At 51.0% G+C, this 18,387-nt stretch overlaps 1 protein-coding gene across 1 annotated transcript; it reads right to left on the reverse strand.

Annotated features, from left to right (window-relative positions):
• Window positions 1-1,784: 1,784 nt before the first annotated feature.
• Window positions 1,785-4,709, reverse strand: Dusp1 (dual specificity phosphatase 1). Its single transcript, XM_075941375.1, has 4 exons — window positions 4,136-4,709; window positions 3,773-3,918; window positions 3,179-3,398; window positions 1,785-2,837 (listed from the first exon to the last, which is right to left on the reverse strand). The coding sequence occupies exons 1-4, from the start codon at window positions 4,500-4,502 to the stop codon at window positions 2,467-2,469; spliced, it is 1,104 nt and encodes a 367-aa protein (XP_075797490.1). The 5' UTR covers window positions 4,503-4,709; the 3' UTR covers window positions 1,785-2,466.
• Between the last annotated feature and the right edge of the window lie 13,678 nt (window positions 4,710-18,387).

Below are 18,387 nucleotides of genomic sequence, written 5' to 3' on the forward strand. Positions count from 1 at the left end.
GTTGAACAACTTGGGTCGGTCCTCACTCAGACGCCAGTCTCTGCAAGACCACCTACTTACTGCAGGGCACTGAGTCTGCTGCCTTTCCTTTTTCTTTGAAAAATGGATGTAATGTTACAGACTGTGAACACAAGCAAAACACTTAGTGGACCCTGGAACTCAGTGGCAGCCCCCCCAAACTGATAGCTGTCACTATCACACGAGCCTTAAATAATTCAGAAGTGTCTGTGTCAACTCTCTCTGGGGAACTAATATTTTAACGATTTCTTTTCATCCTGAGATACTGATTTGTGTCCCAAGCGTGATGTTTTCTAGAGGACCTGAGCAAAGGTGACCTGTGAGAGGGGTAGCTTCTAGTCTGGGCTGTGAGGTGAGCAGCAAGAACGGGGAGAAGTGAGTGAATTGTTTTCCCTGGCAGCTCCCTGAGGCAGCCTCTGTATTTTTCCATTGACTGGATCACACTGGAGATTAATTTAGGTTCAGCCAGTGGCTGCCAAGTTGAAAGCAGAGGCCCTGGCCCACGGGAAAAGCAGTCCCTGCATCCGCCACGGGATGGCCATTGCTGGTACATTTCCACGAAGGGAACGGCTCACAGTAGAGAAAATATCTAGGGCTTGATAAGAACTCTGCATCTGATCTGTGTTGAAGGCATGGAATACTCTCACCCCAAACCCAGCCAAGGATTTGAGCTTGCCAGCCCAGGATAAGTTCTTCTGTCTTAGGACGCATGGATCTTCAGACCCAGATGCCCAGTGGCAGGTGGGGAGAGGTCAAAGGCAAGCTCTGGGCCAAGGCTTAAACAATGGGGCTGTGTGAGCATCCTGGCACCAGTCAATCCTTGAACTTCACACAGCACTTAGTCTACAAACAAGTGGCAGAAAAGTGGGCACCCTGGGGCCAGGAACCCAGGGGACCTGCTGTTATTTCATTTGACATTGCAGAAGGGATTATGGCTTGGTAGTCGATTATACCCTCTCAGCCTTAGCCTGCTTGGCAGGAGTGAAAACCCAGAGTCCTGCCCTGCAGCAAGGCTGATGCAATTCCCTATGTCTTCAACACAGTTACGTAGAGAGGCAAGTGACCTGAAGGTGACAGTTGGGAAAAAATGCTGTTTCTGTGCAGAGGTTGGTGGGCACACCCTGCAAAAACTAGCAGGGGAAGTGCGTGTGACTTCTTCCCTACACATGCATATAGTACTTGAATTCTTTTTTTTTTCCACTTGATGCAGTATTTTTAAAGACATAAAAGCCTTGCCCAAGGCAAGCTGACTATATGATACAGAGAAATGGCAAAGTTCAAAGGTCATAGGATTAGAAAACAAAACGCAGTATCTAATCCCCTGCTCCAGCTGCTCAGCTACTCGAAGCCTCATGTCTTCATCAGCACAGCACCGGGCGTCTCTCTGAGGGAGGCTAATCCCATGCTTTGCAATAGAGCTTCTGCGAATTGCTCAGGGGGGGAGATCTTGTCCGTGAATCCCAGAGAGGACGTTAATGGCAAAAGGTAATTCAGGCAAATAGTTCTGGAGACACTGGAGCTCCCCGGGTGACATGGTAGCTGGTGCTAACTGTCAAAGGACACAGGCATGCACCTTGATAACAGCCCCCCTATTAATCCATACGCTTCACCTGCATGCCTCCCTGGCAACCTCGCCATTTCGTGGAAGCCATGGGTCACCCAAGAGGTACAGGATCAGACTCCATACAGCCTGGCAGTGCTGACCCAATGCATCCCTACGACACTCGCTCAGAGTGGGGTTGCCAAAGAAAGAAAGCGTCAAGAGCTCAATAGAAACGTCATAATTTATTCTGTTGTATAAAAAAAGGTCATCCTAGTAACAAAACGTCTTCTTAGAAGAAGAAATATATTACTTCAGGTCATAAATAATCAGCAAACATACAACTGTTGACAACCAAAAACTACAAACCAACCCTGGCTTTGTTCACCAGCGCTGAAACCAAACCTACCCTGGTCTATTTACAAGATAGCACAGTACGCAAACACAAAAATTGAGGTATTTGGTTCTCCTATGAGTAGACACTGACATTTGTGAAGGCAGACCACCTACACAAAAAATAAATAAGGTAAAATTCTCATACATGTATGTCGTCGGGAATGGTTAATACTGGTAGGTATGTCAAGCATGAAGTTTCTAGAAAAAAACGGGGCAAGTGAAGAAACTGGCCTTGGAGTCCTTTCTCTTCCGCCCTGCTTTGTCTGAGGGACTTGATGTACCCACAATATAATGGTCCCGAACGTGCTGAGTTCAGCAAATAAATGTCTTGAGGTCAAGTCATTATTATGACTGCTTAGGAACTCAGTGGAACTCGGGAGGGCAAGGGGTGGGGGGAGCAAATAAATAAGGGCCAGCTCGCGTGAGCCTCTCCCAGAGTTATTGCATCGCTCCTCCCAGGGGAGGAGTGGCGTCCCGGTGGCACTTGAATGTCCACATCTCCCCCCGGCCCTTCAGCAACTGGGAGAGGTCGTGATGGGGCTCTGAAGGTAGCTCAGGGCACTGTTCGTGGGGTGCACGGGGATGGAGACAGGGAAGTTGAAGACAGTGGTGGTGGAGGTGCCCCGGTCAAGGACAGCCATGGCAGGACTCCCGGCTTCAGCTGAGCAGTGTGGGGCCAGCACCTGGGACTCAAACTGCAGCAGCTGGCCCATGAAGCTGAAGTTGGGAGAGATGATACTCCGCCTCTGCTTCACAAACTCAAAGGCCTCGTCCAGCTTCACTCGGTTAGTCCTCATGAGGTAAGCAAGGCAGATGGTGGCTGACCGGGAGATTCCGGCCTGGCAATGGACAAATACTCTGCCCCCGGCGTCCTTGACGGAGTCTGGAAAATAAAGTATGGGTTACTCAAAAAACTCAGGAGACCAGCCCAAGCCCATCAGAAATGTCACGTGGGACCTGTCCAGAGATGGCTAGGGTCAGCCTCATGCTAGCATGTGAACTCCAGGTGTGCACTCTGCAAAGCAGGGCAAGGAATTTAAACCCAGACCGGGTATTTCCACTTATAATCCTGGGCAAGTCAGTCAGGTCAGCTATCTGAGCCTCACTTGGCTGCTATGTGAGGAAGACGGCTGAGGTGAGAACCATTCAAGCCATCAGCAGGAGGCTGGACTCAGTGGCCACAGTGGGGACACAAGGCAGAAGGTCCCAGACACCTTCATTTACCTATGAAGTCGATTGCCTCGTTGAACCAGGAGCTGATGTCCGCTTTGTGGTTGTCCTCCACAGGAATGCTCTTGTACTGGTAGTGACCCTCAAAGTGGTTAGGACAGTTGGCCGAGACGTTGATCAAGGCAGTGATGCCCAAGGCATCAAGCATATCCTTCCGGGAAGCATGATAGGCACTGCCCAGGTACAGGAAGGACAGGATCTCCACTGGGCCCCCCTGGAATGCAAAACAGTCCAGCATTCATCAAGCTTGTTCAGAATTAACACCAGTTCCCACGCCCACAAAAACTCCCTACTGAAAAAGGGAGTTTCAGACCCTGGTGACCTCAGCACTGTTGACGAAATATTAAAATAATAATAAAGAATAAAGTCCATTGGCTTGGACAAAGTCAACAAGCTCTTATATGCCAGCAGCTGGGAGACGCAGCTCCATCCAATCGCTTTACTGTGTAATAAAGATTCCCTGTGTCCCCTCAAGTATAAATAGAGCTCCAGCCGCTCTCTGTATTCTCCCTGGCACAGCCCTTCCAGACATCTGCCAGCTCCGCCACCCCTTGCAACTCCCCGCATAGACCCCGGACTCTTACTAACCTGATCGTAGAGAGGGGTGCTACAGGAGCTACATCCGGATTCTGCGCTGTCAGGGACACTAGTACTCAGGGGGAGGCTGAGCCCCGTGGGGGTGGGCTGTTTGCTGCACAGCTCCGGGCAAGAAGCCGAAAACGCTTCATATCCTCCTGAGAATACAAAAACACACATTTTCCCATTAGCATCACCGACACAGTACCTGGAGACAAGTCACCCACCCACCAAGGGCTGCGAGTTTACAGGAAAGCTCAGGGAAGTCTTTGTTCCTGGAGCCAAACAAAGCCAGTGGAGACTGAACACAGGCACTCCAGGTAGGACGTCCCTTTCCTAGCTGATGGCAGAGGTCCTGCCAGAGCGAGCGCGTACCTTGGAGGAAGAAGACTTGAGTGGTGCGCGCTTCTCGACAGAGCGCGCCAGCAGCCAGGGCCAGAGTGCTGTCGCGCTTGGCGCCGTCCAGGGCGACGCTGCGCTCATCCAGCAGCACAACTGCGTTGTAGGCGCCGGCCAGCAGGCGGCCGCGCAGCTCGGCGTTGGGCACTATATGCTCCAGGCCCATGGCGCCTTTGGCGCGGCGCCGCACGATGGTACTGAAGCGCACGTTCACCGATCCCGCGATGTGGCCGGCGTTGAAGGCGAAGAAGGAGCGGCAGTCCAGAAGCAGGCACTGCGCGGCGCGCTCTCGTAGCAGCGCGCGCAGCCCCCCGGCGTCCAGGATGCCCACCTCCATCACCATTGTCAGCCCTAGCGACCCCAGCGTGCCCGTCTCGCGGTCCTCCAAAAACAGTTTGTCGATCAGGCGCGGTATACTGCGACCCTAAGTCCCTAAGTGCTCGCTGCTCTTAGTCTAGTTTCACTGCGCGTCCCGCCCGCCAGTCCTTCGCTGCGCGCTCAGCCCTGGGAGCGCGGTTTTATCTGGCTTCTCGGGGGCGGTCCTGGGCGCGGCGCGGGAGGTGGTGGGGGAACGGTTTGTTTGTTTGAATGGCGGTCACGTGACATGTTGGTGACGTCACCCGCCCTGCCGGGCTTGGCGCCGCCGAAGCCAAAGGCAAAGACGTCATCCGCCTGGGAGCGGGTCGGCTTTGAGCGCTGGCTCACGGCCCGGCCCCCACCCTGCTGTCCACCGAGGCCGCAGGCAGGACCCCGGCGCGTTGCCAGCCCGGGTGGCCAGGACGCGCGGCATGAGGACGTGGCCGGGGACACCTGCCCGGCTCCCCTCCTGGAGTCTCCGCCGAGAGCGTAGGGGCACTGTTGGGACCACGGTCTCAACTGGTCCTGTTCCCCGCTGTTGGGGTAGTGGCCCCGGCGAGCGGAGCGGGAAAGGGGAGTGGGTGGAGAGAGATGACCAACTCGGTAAACCCTGTGGCTTTACCGAGGACAAATGGCGAGAGTCGAGACATCCTTCTCTAGTGTCACTTTAAAATGTTTTACGCCAAACAAGGGAAAGTACTTTCAGTCTGTCCCCTACCAGAATGTTATCCCTGCCGCGGTGATCACTAGAGGACTTGGAGCCAAGGAAGGAGGGTCGCAAAATCGGGTGTGGAGCCCAGGTTTGGCTTTTTGGAGGGACCTAGGCAGGGCTCGACAGCGCCACCCAGTAACCTCCAAGCACTTTGTTGCGTGGCACCAGAGGTTGGGCTCCCCCACCCCTTCCACACACGCACGCGCGAGCGTGTACACACACACACACACACCCCACTTTTGTTTTTACTTTGTTTTGTTTGTTTTCAGACAGGGCCTTGCTGTGTAGCCCTGGCTGGCGTTGAACTCACAGAGATCCTTCTGCCCCCTGCCTTGCCAGTGCTGAGATGAACAACATGCACCACCATGCCTGGCTCTTCATTTCTGTTGAACAGAAGCTGGGCGCGCTAGCGATCCAGGGCTGGGGGCCTGGAATCCAATACGCGGGCCAAACTCTACCCGTCACACCCAGGTCCTGGTACTCCAGAGAGGCTGAATTCCTATTCCAATCCCAAGGCTCCTTAGGAGCATTGCCAAAACCTGTACCTTGGCACCTGGGAAGACCCCAATGATGTCTGTGTCCTTCCTCCAAACTTGGGCTGCAAGCCCCAACCACGACACCACGGAGTTAGATACATAAACATAAACATTGCACCACTCTGCAGGGGTGCTGGGTCAGGAACATTCTGCGGTTTCTTCCTCTCTATTAGGGGAGGTGTTTTACCGGCCACCAAGTGTCGTTGCCCTGCAATGTCTGTTTTGGCTTCTTCCCCTAGCTCTTGCTAGATTCTTTGTAGATTCGGGGTACTTCGTTTTTGAAGGGCGGTTTACCTTCCTTTGAGCATTGATCTAAAAGGATAGCAAAGAAGGCTTTGGATAACACCACCCTCCCTGCATCTCAGCGACAGAAAGAAAAAAAAATGATTTGTTTATTCTACTTATTCAGCTGAGGACCTCAACATATTTTTTGTGTTGAATCATAAAATGTTACAGCTGCTGCCTTTTCAAACTGCATACCAACTTCATTTTTTCCCTTTTATTTATTTATTTATTTATTGCAAGGCCATTCATTATATCTTTCTCTTCCCAAACTTTTCAAAAAGAGCTTTTTATACAAATCCAGTGGCATGGTCTGGCACTGAAGTCAAATATCTGATGGTCTCTGTGGAGTTCCGCTCTCTTCTCTCCCTGAGCATAAAGAGCAGGCTGGAACCCAGCCGCCAGCTGACTGATAGTGAGCCGGCCGTTCTCTTTTCTGCCGAGTCTTCAAGGCAGTATCTGTACAATGGGTACCATGCAACATGACTTGGTGACATTCCCTTGTGAAGCGGGAGGAGCAGGACACCCAGGCCTTTCCCCTCCTCTGAGTCACCAACTCTCAGTTTTTCCCCTTCCCAGCAGTGATCCTTGTATCATGAGGCCCCTGGACTGTGTGTTTCAGAATCTGGCATCAGAACCTCAGCGGGTCACACCAGGTGGGCCTTGAGAGACACCTAGAAGCATTGATTGGTTGGAGCTCCAGCTGAGAGAAAGTGCTCTCCTGGACTGCAAGGGACTTCGCCTATGGTCCACTTGTTCAGAAAGAGCGAAGGTACAGCCACCCAAGGTCTCAGTCCAGGCGGTGAGAATAAACACCCTGGTGACAGGGGTAGAGCCAGAGAGGCTTCTGCTGAGTTGGAAGGGTGAGCGGCTGGCACTGTGGGCTCAGCTGCTCTGAGCCCAGAGCAGGATGAGTCAGTAGGTGTGAACAGTCGATGTGAACTCCGGGAAAGGCTGGCCTCCACTGGCCTGAGCACTTCCCAGTTCCAGGTGTGCTTAGGAACAACTCTAGAGGTGGTGTGGGGTGGTAGGGAGCAGGGAAGCAGCCAAAAGACTCAGCCTGCCCCCCCCCCATCTTCTGAGTGCCAACAGTCACTTAACCTCCCTGGGACTGTGGAGAAAAGCCTCGGTTTCTATCTGGGCCCTGTGCAGACGAACACTTAGCACAGGGTCGGCCCCGGCCTATGAACCTGTCAGTGCCTTTCAGAGTTCATTTTGGATCTGTCTTGGGGGTCAGAGGAGGAAAAGGGGAGAAGTTTCCACTATGGACGAACAGGGTTCCCTGCTCACTGTCTCCTTTGTAACGTGGGCAGGTGGCTTACTATTAGTGAGCCTCGGTTTCCATATTTATAAACTGGGAATACTGTCCATCCAGAACTAAATTAAATGAGAGAAAGACCTGGCAGGACCCTGTAGAATTGTTCCCAGGGGAGGGGCGATATCCCACAATGCCCTTCCCTCTTTCCCTTTGTCTCTCGTGTCAGTCTGTCAGTCCTGTCCTTGTAACATATTGCCTGAGATGAACAACTTAGAGAGAGGGATGCAGGGGCAGCCCATGGTTGCTGGGCACCATCACAGTGGGCCTGTGGTGAGGAAGAATGCTGAGTTCAAAGCAGAGTGGAGAGGTTTAGAAGCAAAGAAGACAAAAGGCACCACAAGGACCCACTCCCTTTGGCGGGACCCCTCTTCTAGTTCCCCCCTCTGCCTCTAGGCCTTCACACTCTGAGCACACCATCACATCCATTGAAGAGATGGGTGTTGCTTCCCCAAAGTTTCTCCCTGAGCACTGTTGCAGCGGGGACCAAGCCTTCAACGCATGAGCTTTTGGGGGGACATTCCAAATCTAAGCGACAAGATTCTTCTTGCTCATAACCTTCCGTGACTCCCATTTTCCCCCCCAAAAGCCCTCCAGCATGGGTCTCCCCCCATTTCTTTGGCCTTCTGATTGGCTCCCACTTGATTTGATTTTGCTCTTGGGTTCTCAGAAAACTCAGTGAGCTTGTGTTCCTCAGATGTTCTAGGCCTTTCCCACCTCCACAGCCTTGGTCACCCTGCTCTGTCTGTCCTTGTCTTCTGAGCTCCCCAATACTCTTCTCTCCCAGCAAATGGGCTGTCTGAGCAGATGGAGACTCCTCACTTACCCCGTCCCTCTCCCCCTCCTCCTCCCAGGCTCTGGAATACTCCTGATGAGGAAGCCAATTCACCCCTGTCTTAGGCCGCTGGAGTGCGCACTTGCTGACTGCAGGACTGGGCCATGCTTTTCTCCTCTGTGGTAATTGATGCCCAGCACATAGTAGGTCCTCAGTCTGTGACGTAGCAGAGCGTCGTTAAGAACACTGGTGACGGCTAAGCTTTCTTCGGTGCCAGGTGATAAACAGGTGTCGCCTCCTGGTCTCAGCCACAGTCCCGTAAAGGGGAGGTCGCTAAGCTCAGAGGAGGGACATACCCAGGGTCACACAGCTGGGAGTTGTCAATGCAGATCTGGCATGTGGCGGTGTCCACCTCCCTCTCCTGAGGCCGCAGTTTCTGCAAGCTCCACATCGGCCATGCTGACTGAGGCCCCTGGCTCCCAGATGGCCTGGAGCTTTCCTCAGAGATCCCTGCAGCAGCCCTGGATAGAGTCTGAACCCGCCTAGCTCTTTTGACGCAGTGCCTCCTGTCCCTGGTACCTTTCTGCATTGGCCCACCCTATGGATTGGCAAGGGTAATCCGTCACCCTGCGCACCCAGCCTCTATTGTGCAATCACTGCACACAGCTCTCTGATCAGGCCTGGTGTGCTGTGTCATTCAGTCCCCTCACTTAAGAGAAATGAAGCTCAGAGAGGTTAAGCAACTTGTCCAAAGTCACACCGTGTTCAGAACATCCTCACTGAAGTCAGCATGGTGCCAACTATGTGTTCGGCTTAACACTGCTTATCTCAAGAGACTGGCTGGCTCCCCTTGCGTCTTCTCCCTTAGAAATAAAGACAGAATGGTGGCTTTTTACTCAAATGGGTCACGTTCGAAAGCAAGAAAACAAAATGAAAGTCAAAAGCATTAAAAGGAAATTGTATGGAGGGCGGTGGCGTTATTGTTACCACCAAGTTCAAGTCTGACAGCCTGGGCCAGGAGCCCAGTTCTCTGGCTTTGTGTTGAACAAATTGTATTACTTTCTGACGCTGCCCATCAAATGGGAGCAGTTAGTGTTCTGTAGGGAGATGCAACAGCAGAGAGACAGCGGATGACACAGGCCAGCCCCGGAACCAGCCCTAGCCCTGCCTCTCTCTGGAGAACCTGGCTGGCTCACAAAACACTCCATCAAGGGAAAAGTCGGCCAGCCCCTGACACGGGCTTGTGGCCGGAAGGCCCAGGAACGTTTTTAGTTGACTTGGACTTTTGTTCTTCTGTGGCTATTTATAAGCTCTCCCCTGGGATGCCTCAGAGAGCGACGTTTGCTTTCATCCTGTTTCAGTGTGTGGAGATTCACTTTTCATATCTGAGCAGTTCTCAGAGTGTGACTTAGGCAGAGCCTGGCCTAGTTAATGGGCATGGTAACAACTGCCAGCAACTTCCTTTCTGATCTGCGTGTGACTTAGCCAGGTGGCTGTTAGGGTCTGAAACATTCAGGTCCAATAAAACAAATAATAAGGCTTACCATGGAAAAGAATTAAAGTGTGTCATCACTCAGCCACAGATATCAGAGAAGGATATGGACTCGTTAACACACGGGTGAACTTCGGGGACTCATTGCCTGTGGCAACTGAGGAGCCTTGCGGTGGGGCCTCAGCCTGGAAGGAAGTCAGAGGAGAGGATCGTATCAGCTCGAAAAGCTCTTTATGAATGTAGGATGGAAACACACTTGGCAGGTGGCACCACTAACCGCCATGTTCTCCTGGGAGCCTCCTCTTTTCCTCCCCTGTAATCTGGGAGCAGTCATAACCCATGGGACCACTGCCTAGAGATGTGCTTGTCTCTGGAATAGTAACCCCTACAGCTTTGCCGTGGGAGCACTCCCCTCCGAGCACCATCTGCCCCTCCTCCCACCTGCATGCTTGGCCATGGGTCCTGACTCTTCCTGGTCCCCAGTCAAAAGCTCAAAGCACAGTTTGTTGAGCAAACACACGGAGCAGCCCAGCACCAGTAGAGGGGCAGAGGTAGCGGGACCTTACCCTGACCCAAAGACATAGCCTGTCAACCACAGCCGGCAGTCACACCCTGCTATACGCTGGCTGAGGGAATGGATGCTGCGGAAGAGGTGACAGCTCTCTCCTGTTTTCCCTTTCTTTTAACAGAGTGTAAGTGGAGATATAATTTCCTCTTCATAATCAGGAAACAGTAATTAACATCACTGGGGGCAAAGGAGGTCACACTTTGCCTATTCCAAAGTCTCCCCGGGGAAGGAAGACTTGTCTGTCGTGCAAGGTATGCAAAGAATCATCCCTGAAAACGTGGGAATAGTGAGTCCCAGTGTCCACTTTTCCCTTTGTGGGGAACTTATTTGGAAGCAGCTCTTATTAATAACTACCTGTCTGCCCTGGGGCGTTGCTGGGAACCTGGCCCTCTGCCCGGAACTTATATCCACACCCTGCTATGGCCGTGACACGAACCCACAAGGTAAGGACCCTAGAAGAGGGAGTCGCGGCCAAGAGAGACCAGTGAGCGTTCCCAAAGATGCACCCCATGTGCTCGCTCTGCCTGCTAAGACTTCTGTCCTTATCTTCTGGACCACACAGAAGGTGTGGCACAAGGGTGGGGTGTTGGCGCCATTTTGCTGTTCATTTGTCAGGGATGATAACTTGCAGAGGCTGCTTCTAGACGCTTCTGGGTTCCAGGAGAAAGGGGGAAGCGAATGTGATGGCACCCCGGGCCTTGAGCAGGCCCTGCCTGACTCACTGACCGCACTGGACAGATGACTCATTCACTAGCTTTGACCTCAACGGGTTTGGCCACCCATCGAGAGTGAAGTCACACCTCCAGTACCCTGGCATCCACGCCTCTTCTCAGCCAGCTCCAGAGGCAGGCAAGCAACAGGCTTGGGTGGGCCTGTCTGGGGTCAGAGACAAGAAGGCACACACATGCCGCCGTTGATCTTGACTGGGTTGCTCGCATGAGCCTGAGTCTCCCCTCCAGGGGCCTATTTAGTTGGCTTCGGCCACAGTAAGGAACACCACAAACCAAGTGCTTTCAAGAAGCAAGCCTGGCCAGCCATCAGCTTTGAAGGCCAGAAGTCTGGTCATAAGGTAATCACAGGGGTGTCCTCACGGGAGAGTGCAGTCCTCACCTCTCGGCAAGTAATTGCTGATGTTTGCAGATGGTCACCCATCCCTGCCTTCATCTTTACATGAGGTTCTCAATGTACACATGACCCTGTTCAAAATTCCCTTCTCCATAAGTACACTGTTCTTGTTGGATCAGGACCACTCTGCCTCCCTCATTTTGACTTGCTCATTTGTTTCCAAAGGTCACAGTCTGAAATACTTGGGGGAGATGGAGGTGTCAATACTTTATGTTGCCTTTTACCCTCTCAAGGAGACTCCTCCCTGAAGACATGTGCACTTGAACGGTAGGATATCCATTTAACGTGACCCACATGAAAAGAACAATGGTAGCCAGGCGGTGGTGGCGCACACCCTTAATCCCAGCACTTGGGAGGCAGAGGCAGGCGGATCTCTGTGAGTTCGAGGCCAGCCTGGTCTACAAGGGCTAGTTCCAGGACAGGCTTTAAAGCTACAGAGAAACTCTGTCTCAAAAAAACCAAAAGAAAGAAAGAAGGAAGGAAGGAAAGAAGGAAGGAAGGAAGGAAGGAAGGAAAGAAAAAGAAAAAAAACAGACCAATGGTGAGTAGTTTTATTTGGTTTCATTTTCCCCCTGGAATTAAGTACATTGATATGAAATAATCAGAAAATATCCAGGCAAAAGAGAAAAGGGAGGCAGTAGCATGGGACGTACACCCTACCCGATACTGCAGTGTGCCACCAAACCACTGTGAGAGGCTGAGCTTGAAACCACCCAGAGGCAACAGAGCCATAGACACCAGAGCCCAGAAATGCAAGCAGGGCATCTCAGACATTAAAACACGGAGCTGGGAAGATCCGCAGGCTGAGAACGGAGCTGAGCAGAGCTCAAGCCTAGCATACCAGGCTTCAAATACCAGGACAGAAACAATGGAGCAAAAAGTGAATCCATGCCTCACACTCAACACTGGGGTCCACTTGTAAAACAAAACCTTACAAGACCTACGGCAAAGCATGGAAAGACTCCTCTGTAATCTCAAAGATAAGAAATTCTGAGTCAGTTTAGGGCTCAATGATCAAAAAAGCCAGGCGGTGGTGGCACTGACCTTTTAAACCCAGCACTGGAATGTGAGGCAGGAGGATCAATGTGAGTTCAAGGCCAGCCTGGTCTGCAGAGCTAGTGCCAGGACAGCTAGGGCTGTTCCACAGAGAAACTCTGTCTCAAAGAAAAAAAAAACCACACACAAAAAGCCAAAATTCAGAAACAATCGTTGAAAACAATATAAAAGCTATATAAAAGTTAAAGCAAGATCTTCATTCAGTGAAGCTTTGTAGGCCAAATGGGTAAATGGAGGAAAGATTTCTAACTTGAAGACAAATGCTGATCTCACCAATAAAAAATTCTCTCTCTCTCTCTCTCTCTCTCTCTCTCTCTCTCTCTCTCTCTCTCTCTCTCTCTCTCTGAGACAGGGTCTTTACACAGCTCTGGCTGTCCTGAAACTCACTAAGTAGACCATGCTGACATTGAACTCACAGAGATCTGCTTGCCTCTGCCTCCCGAGTGCTGGGACTAAAGGCATGAACCACCACCGCCCGGCTAAATTAATTCTTTTTTAAAAATGGTAAAATCTATGACTGGGTGGTTTATGGACAGTTAGCTGTAGTCTTTGTGAGCATGTAGAAAGATGACCCTTGTCTTAAGAGACAATAAGACATGACACCACTGGAGACTCTTTCTCCCATCCCATGGGCAAGAGTACAGGAGCTTAGGGGTACGCTCTGGGATGGATGAGTTGACTCTGAGTGAAGACTGGGCCTTGGTGTTGTAGAACCAGTGACTTTAGTGATTGCTTAGATAATGTCTTGTTCTTGACATATATATGCATGCTGAGCCAGGCAATGATTGCACACGCCTTTAATCCCACCACTTGGGAGGCAGAGGCAGGAGGATCTCTGTGAGTTCGAGACCAGCCTGGTCTACAGAGCTAGTTCCAGGACAGGCTCCAAAACTACACAGAGAAACCCTATCTCGAAAAAGAAAACAAAACAAAAGATATGTATGCTGGAATATTTAACAATGAAGAGCAATGAAACACCATGGCCAAAGCAACTTGGGAGGAAAGGGTTTATTTGGCTTACACTTCCACATTGCTGTTCATCATCAAAGGAAGTCAGGACAGGAACTCAAACAGGACAGGAACCTGAAGGCAGGAGCTGATGCAGAGGCCATGGAGGGGTGCTGATTACTGGCTTGCTCCTTTATTGCTTGCTCAACCTGCTTTCTTATAGAACCCAGGACTACCAGTCCAGGGGTGCACCACCCACAAGGAGCTGGGCCCTCCCACATCAATCCCTAATTAAGAAAATGCCCCACAGGTCTGCCCGAAGTCCAATCTTATGGAGCCATTTTTTCAACTGAGGTTCCCTCCTCTTGGATGAGTCTAGCCTGCGACAAGCTGACGTAAAACTAGCCATCACAGAGACCATGTTTTGACAGCTTGCTCTCAAATGATTCAGTCATAGGCTTGGGAAAGAGTCCTGGTCTCTTTAGCCACTTACACTGGGAAATGAGTGGGATTGGGGTGCATGATGTGAAATTTCCAAAGAATCAATGAAAAAAATATGTTAATAGTTTTTTTTAATTAAAAAAATAAAGAAAGCCACTTATGCGGTGGAGGCAAGGAGATCAGAAATTTAAGGTCATCCTCCGCCACAAACTAACTCTGAGGCCAGTTTGGCCAGTTTGGGTCATGTGAGACCGTTCCAGGGGATCAGAGGAGGAAATGGATGTGAATATAGGTCAGTGGTAGAGTGCTTGCTTAGCATGTGCCGAGTCCCAGGTTTCATCCATCATATACACAAACACACACACACACTCTCTCTCTCTCTCTCTCTCTCTCTCTCTCTCTCTCTCTCTCTCTCTCTCTCTCTCTCTCACACACACACACACACACACACACACACACACACACGAGTTCATTTTCTTGATAAACTGCCCAAAGATTTAGCGCATCTTCCTGGTGAGTCTTAATGTCCCGAACAACTGGCAAGGATTAATAATATTCTATTCCCTTAGGCTCAGTGCTTTCAGATACTAATTAAGGATGGAAAATAACAAACAGATTGTAATAAAGCAACTATGGACTCCGCCCCAGGAATCACCTAGCAACCCACCTGCAGTCAACGGGTCAGTTTGAGAGTACAGATGAGGGTATAGAAAAGACCAGCTCCAGTTCTCACAGGCAACTCTCAAAATACACTCCCACTACAAGATTGGCAGGTGGTAACGGATGTGGGGATCCCACACTAAGCACATAGTGAACTCTGCAGAAACTCCCAGTCAGTGTCTTCTAATCCCGATGCTCAACCTTCCCAATGCTGCAACCATTTAATACAATTCCTCATGTTGTGGTGATCCCCGACTAAAGATACGGCACAAGAGAGCTTAGCAGGTCCCATAGCGGGTAAGGAACTCAGGAAGGAAACAGAATACGCCATGCAAAGAAAGTTTGAGTATGGAGAGTTTTATTTAGCGGTATTGGGAGGGTAGGGGGTGGGGGAAGAGAGAGGGCGAAGAGAGGGGCAGAGAGCTCCCTCTTCAGGAGAGAGAGACTTGGAGTGGCGGAGCTTCTCTAAAGGGGTCTTTGCATCTAGGATCCTTGATGGAGGAAGGTCATTGGCTAATAAAGAAACTGCCTCGGCCCATTTGATAGGCCAGCCTTTAGGTGGGTGGAGTAAACAGAACAGAATGCTGGGAGGAAGAGGAAGTGAGCTCAGACGCCATTTCCTCTCCTCTCTGGAGCAGATGCCATGAAGCTCTGACCCAGGATGGACGTAGGCTAGAATCTTCCCGGTAAGAGCACCTCGGTGCTACACACATTAATAGAAATGGGCCAGGCAGTGTTTAAATGAATACAATTTGTGTGTTGTTATTTCGGGGCATAAGCTAGCCAGGCGGCCAGGAGCCGGGGCAGCAGGAACATAGCCCGCAGCTCCCACAACACCTGGACTAACCAGGGCACTGCCTGGACACATCCTGCCAGATGACAGGGCAGGCTAACTCAATGCCTAGATCCTAACACCAACCATAAAATTATTTTGTAGCTACTTCATAACTATAATTCTGTTAATGTTATGAATCATAATGTAAATATCTGATATGCAGGATAGCCAGTATGTGACCCCAGAAGGGTCATGGCCCACAGGTTGAGAGACACTGTAAATCCAATTCAGTCTGGCGATCTCTGCCTGAACTAAGCATCACAGTCCATAGGTCAAGGGCTCCATGCTCAGAGCTGCCCTTCTCTCATTGTAGTTACTGATTGCAAACCCCGGGTGGTCCTGCCCATGCTTGTGACTGTCATAGAAGCTGGTGTTCACACAGATTTTCCAGCGGCCCAGGGAGTTCACTTGAGCCAGCTCACAGGACTCAGGAAACACATTTTCCTATTTACTGTAGATGACGTTAGAAAGGATACAGATGAGGCGAACAGCTCAGTGAGGGGCAGGAGGGGGAGGGAGAAGCCACACCCACTTGAGGACTCTTTGAGTCCACATTCTACCCAGGACACCTCCACCCCCCACCTTCCCATCCACCCCCACCTACACACACACACACACACACACACACACACACACACACACACACACACACACACACACCGTCTCCGGCTCTCAGAATAGCTCCCCAGATCCTGTTCTGGGTTTCCATGAAGACTTCACTGCATGAGTATGAAGCACGGACCAAGTAGAAATGCGATCTAGAAATGCGATCTAGAAATGCGATCGGATCAAAAGGTCTGATCGGATTATAGGCTAGATGGAGAAGCCAGCAAGGTTTATCTTCATGGCCGCTCTGGGCTGCCATACTCTCCCATTTGGTACAGGATCCCCTCTGAAATGGGAGTCTTCAGACTACCCGAGGAACAAGAACTTCTCTGGCCTGCCTTTGGGGTAGAGGCAGGAACATCAGGGATCACAGATAAAACTCAAAATGAATGTACCATCAGGTCACATCTGACAGCCTGTAAGTTGGAAGGTGGAAATAGAAAAAGAACTCGCATCTGAAGCAAAAGTCATTTCCAACCCGAATTTAAGTGTAAGGTGTTTTGACAGATCAGAATGCAAACAAACCATTCCCAGTTAGAAAGAAGGAGTGTGGCCCTGCCCCACACCCTCAAACCTCTCCTTTGTGAGCGCCCTGAAAGGATGGCACCCGAGGAACCAGTCTCACTCATCTCTGAAATGGGTACCACCGCGGCATCTTCCTCCCAGGACTCACCGACGGGTGAAGAGAGCAACTCAATGCAAGTCACAGAGGGTTGGAGATGTGGGGACTCGCCAGGGCCACAGCTCAGCCTCCTGCCATCCCAGTGAATGCTTTTGTCTGGTGTAGAGAGGAGCACACGGGAAACGCTCCGCGCTCAAGGATCTGAGCACAGGAAGAGGTGGTCCAGCTCAGGTGAGGAAGAAAGCAGAGAGAAGCTGCAGAAAGGATACCTTTGAAGGGTACTGCCTCCCAGCACCCAACCCAGCCTGGGCTTTGGGCTCACCCGTGGGCCACCCTTATCCATCCCTAGTTCTGGAACAAGATATTCTTCCTCTAGAGAGGAAGGACAGAGAGACTCTACGTCTCAATTCTGCCAAGAGCCAGCGCTTACTACTGAGCAGTAAGAGACTAGATAATCGATGAAACTGTGTAAATACACACAGCAAAGTGTATATAATGATACAATATTATGTACATCATGGCATATCTATGGAGGTTCAGTTCTATGTTCTCACACAGACACCAGAATCTGCAGATGCTCGGGTCATCTATAAATTGGTATTATGTGTGCAGAGAGCCCACATACATTCTTGTGAAGACTGGATCGATCCTGGGTTACTTATTCTACCCAGTACAACAAGGAACTACTACTGGTTTTATACTGGTGATCAGGGAATAATGGTAAGAAACAATCCAGCGTGTGTGGGGGGGTGGGGGGGTTCCATAAAGTAAAAAAAGAGGACTAAAGAGAACAGGCGATGGCCAGGCAGTGGTGGTGCACACCTTTAATCCTAGCACTTGGGAGGCAGAGGTTGGCCAATCTCTGACTTTGAGGCTAGCCTGGTCTACAGAATGAGTTCCAGGGCTGCCAGGGCTATACAGAGACCTTATCTCAGGAAAGGAGAGAGAGAACAGGAGGCAGGGGGTGATTCAGCTTTAATGAGGATGTTCCAGGAAGGCCATAGTGAGAAGCTGACATTTAAGTAGCCATCTAAAAGAGGGGAGGAAGTGAGCAATGGGTTCTCAACCGGTGGGTCACTACTCCCTTGGAATCAAATGATCACAGGGACTGAATATCAGCTATCCTGTATATCAAATATTTACGTTAAAACAGCAGTAGCAAAATTACAGTTATGAAGTAGCAATGTAACTGTAATTTCGCTACTGCTGTGAGTTTTAACATAAATATCGGATATACAGGATGTAATGGTTTGTGACGATGTCCTCTCTCCTCAAATTGGCGATGGATCCACAAAAGTCCTCTCAAAGTCCCACGAACTTCTTTCCTGAATTTGACTAGCTTAATTCTAAAATTATAAAAAAATAAAAAAAAAAAACACCTACAATGAGCAAAACAGTTTAGGAAAGGAACAAAATTATGGACCTTTCACTTCCTGGCTTCAGAGGTTACCATACACTCACATTGGCCAGGGCAGCGTCAGTGGCCAGGGCAGCAGCAGTGGCCAGGGCAGCATCAGTGGCCAGGGCAGCATCAGTGGCCAGGGCAGCATCAGTGGCCAGGGCAGCATCAGTGGCCAGGGCAGCATCAGTGGCCAGGGCAGCATCAGTGGCCAGGGCAGCAGCAGTGGCCAGGGCAGTGTCAGTGGCCAGGGCAGCAGCAGTGGCCAGGGCAGTGTCAGTGGCCAGGGCAGCAGCAGTGGCCAGGGCAGTGTCAGTGGCCAGGGCAGCAGCAGTGGCCAGGGCAGTGTCAGTGGCCAGGGCAGCATCAGTGGCCAGGGCAGCATCAGTGGCCAGGGCAGCATGGTGCTGACAAGGGCAGTGTCAGTGGCCAGGGCAGCAGCAGTGGCCAGGGCAGCATGGTGCTGACAAGGGCTGGCAGACGGGCCACTGGGACAGGC

Source organism: Microtus pennsylvanicus, chromosome 11 (assembly GCF_037038515.1).
Source record: "Microtus pennsylvanicus isolate mMicPen1 chromosome 11, mMicPen1.hap1, whole genome shotgun sequence".
Taxonomy (NCBI): Eukaryota; Metazoa; Chordata; class Mammalia; order Rodentia; family Cricetidae; genus Microtus; species Microtus pennsylvanicus.

Coding starts and splice junctions, on each gene's coding strand:
- Dusp1 (XM_075941375.1), bottom strand. CDS start 4,502: ATGGTGATGGAGGTGGGCATCCTGGACGCCGGGGGGCTGCGCGCGCTG. Junction 3,399..3,772: donor GCACCCCTCTCTACGATCAG/GTTAGTAAGAGT, acceptor TTTGCATTCCAG/GGGGGCCCAGTGGAGATCCT. Junction 2,838..3,178: donor CGAGGCAATCGACTTCATAG/GTAAATGAAGGT, acceptor TTTATTTTCCAG/ACTCCGTCAAGGACGCCGGG.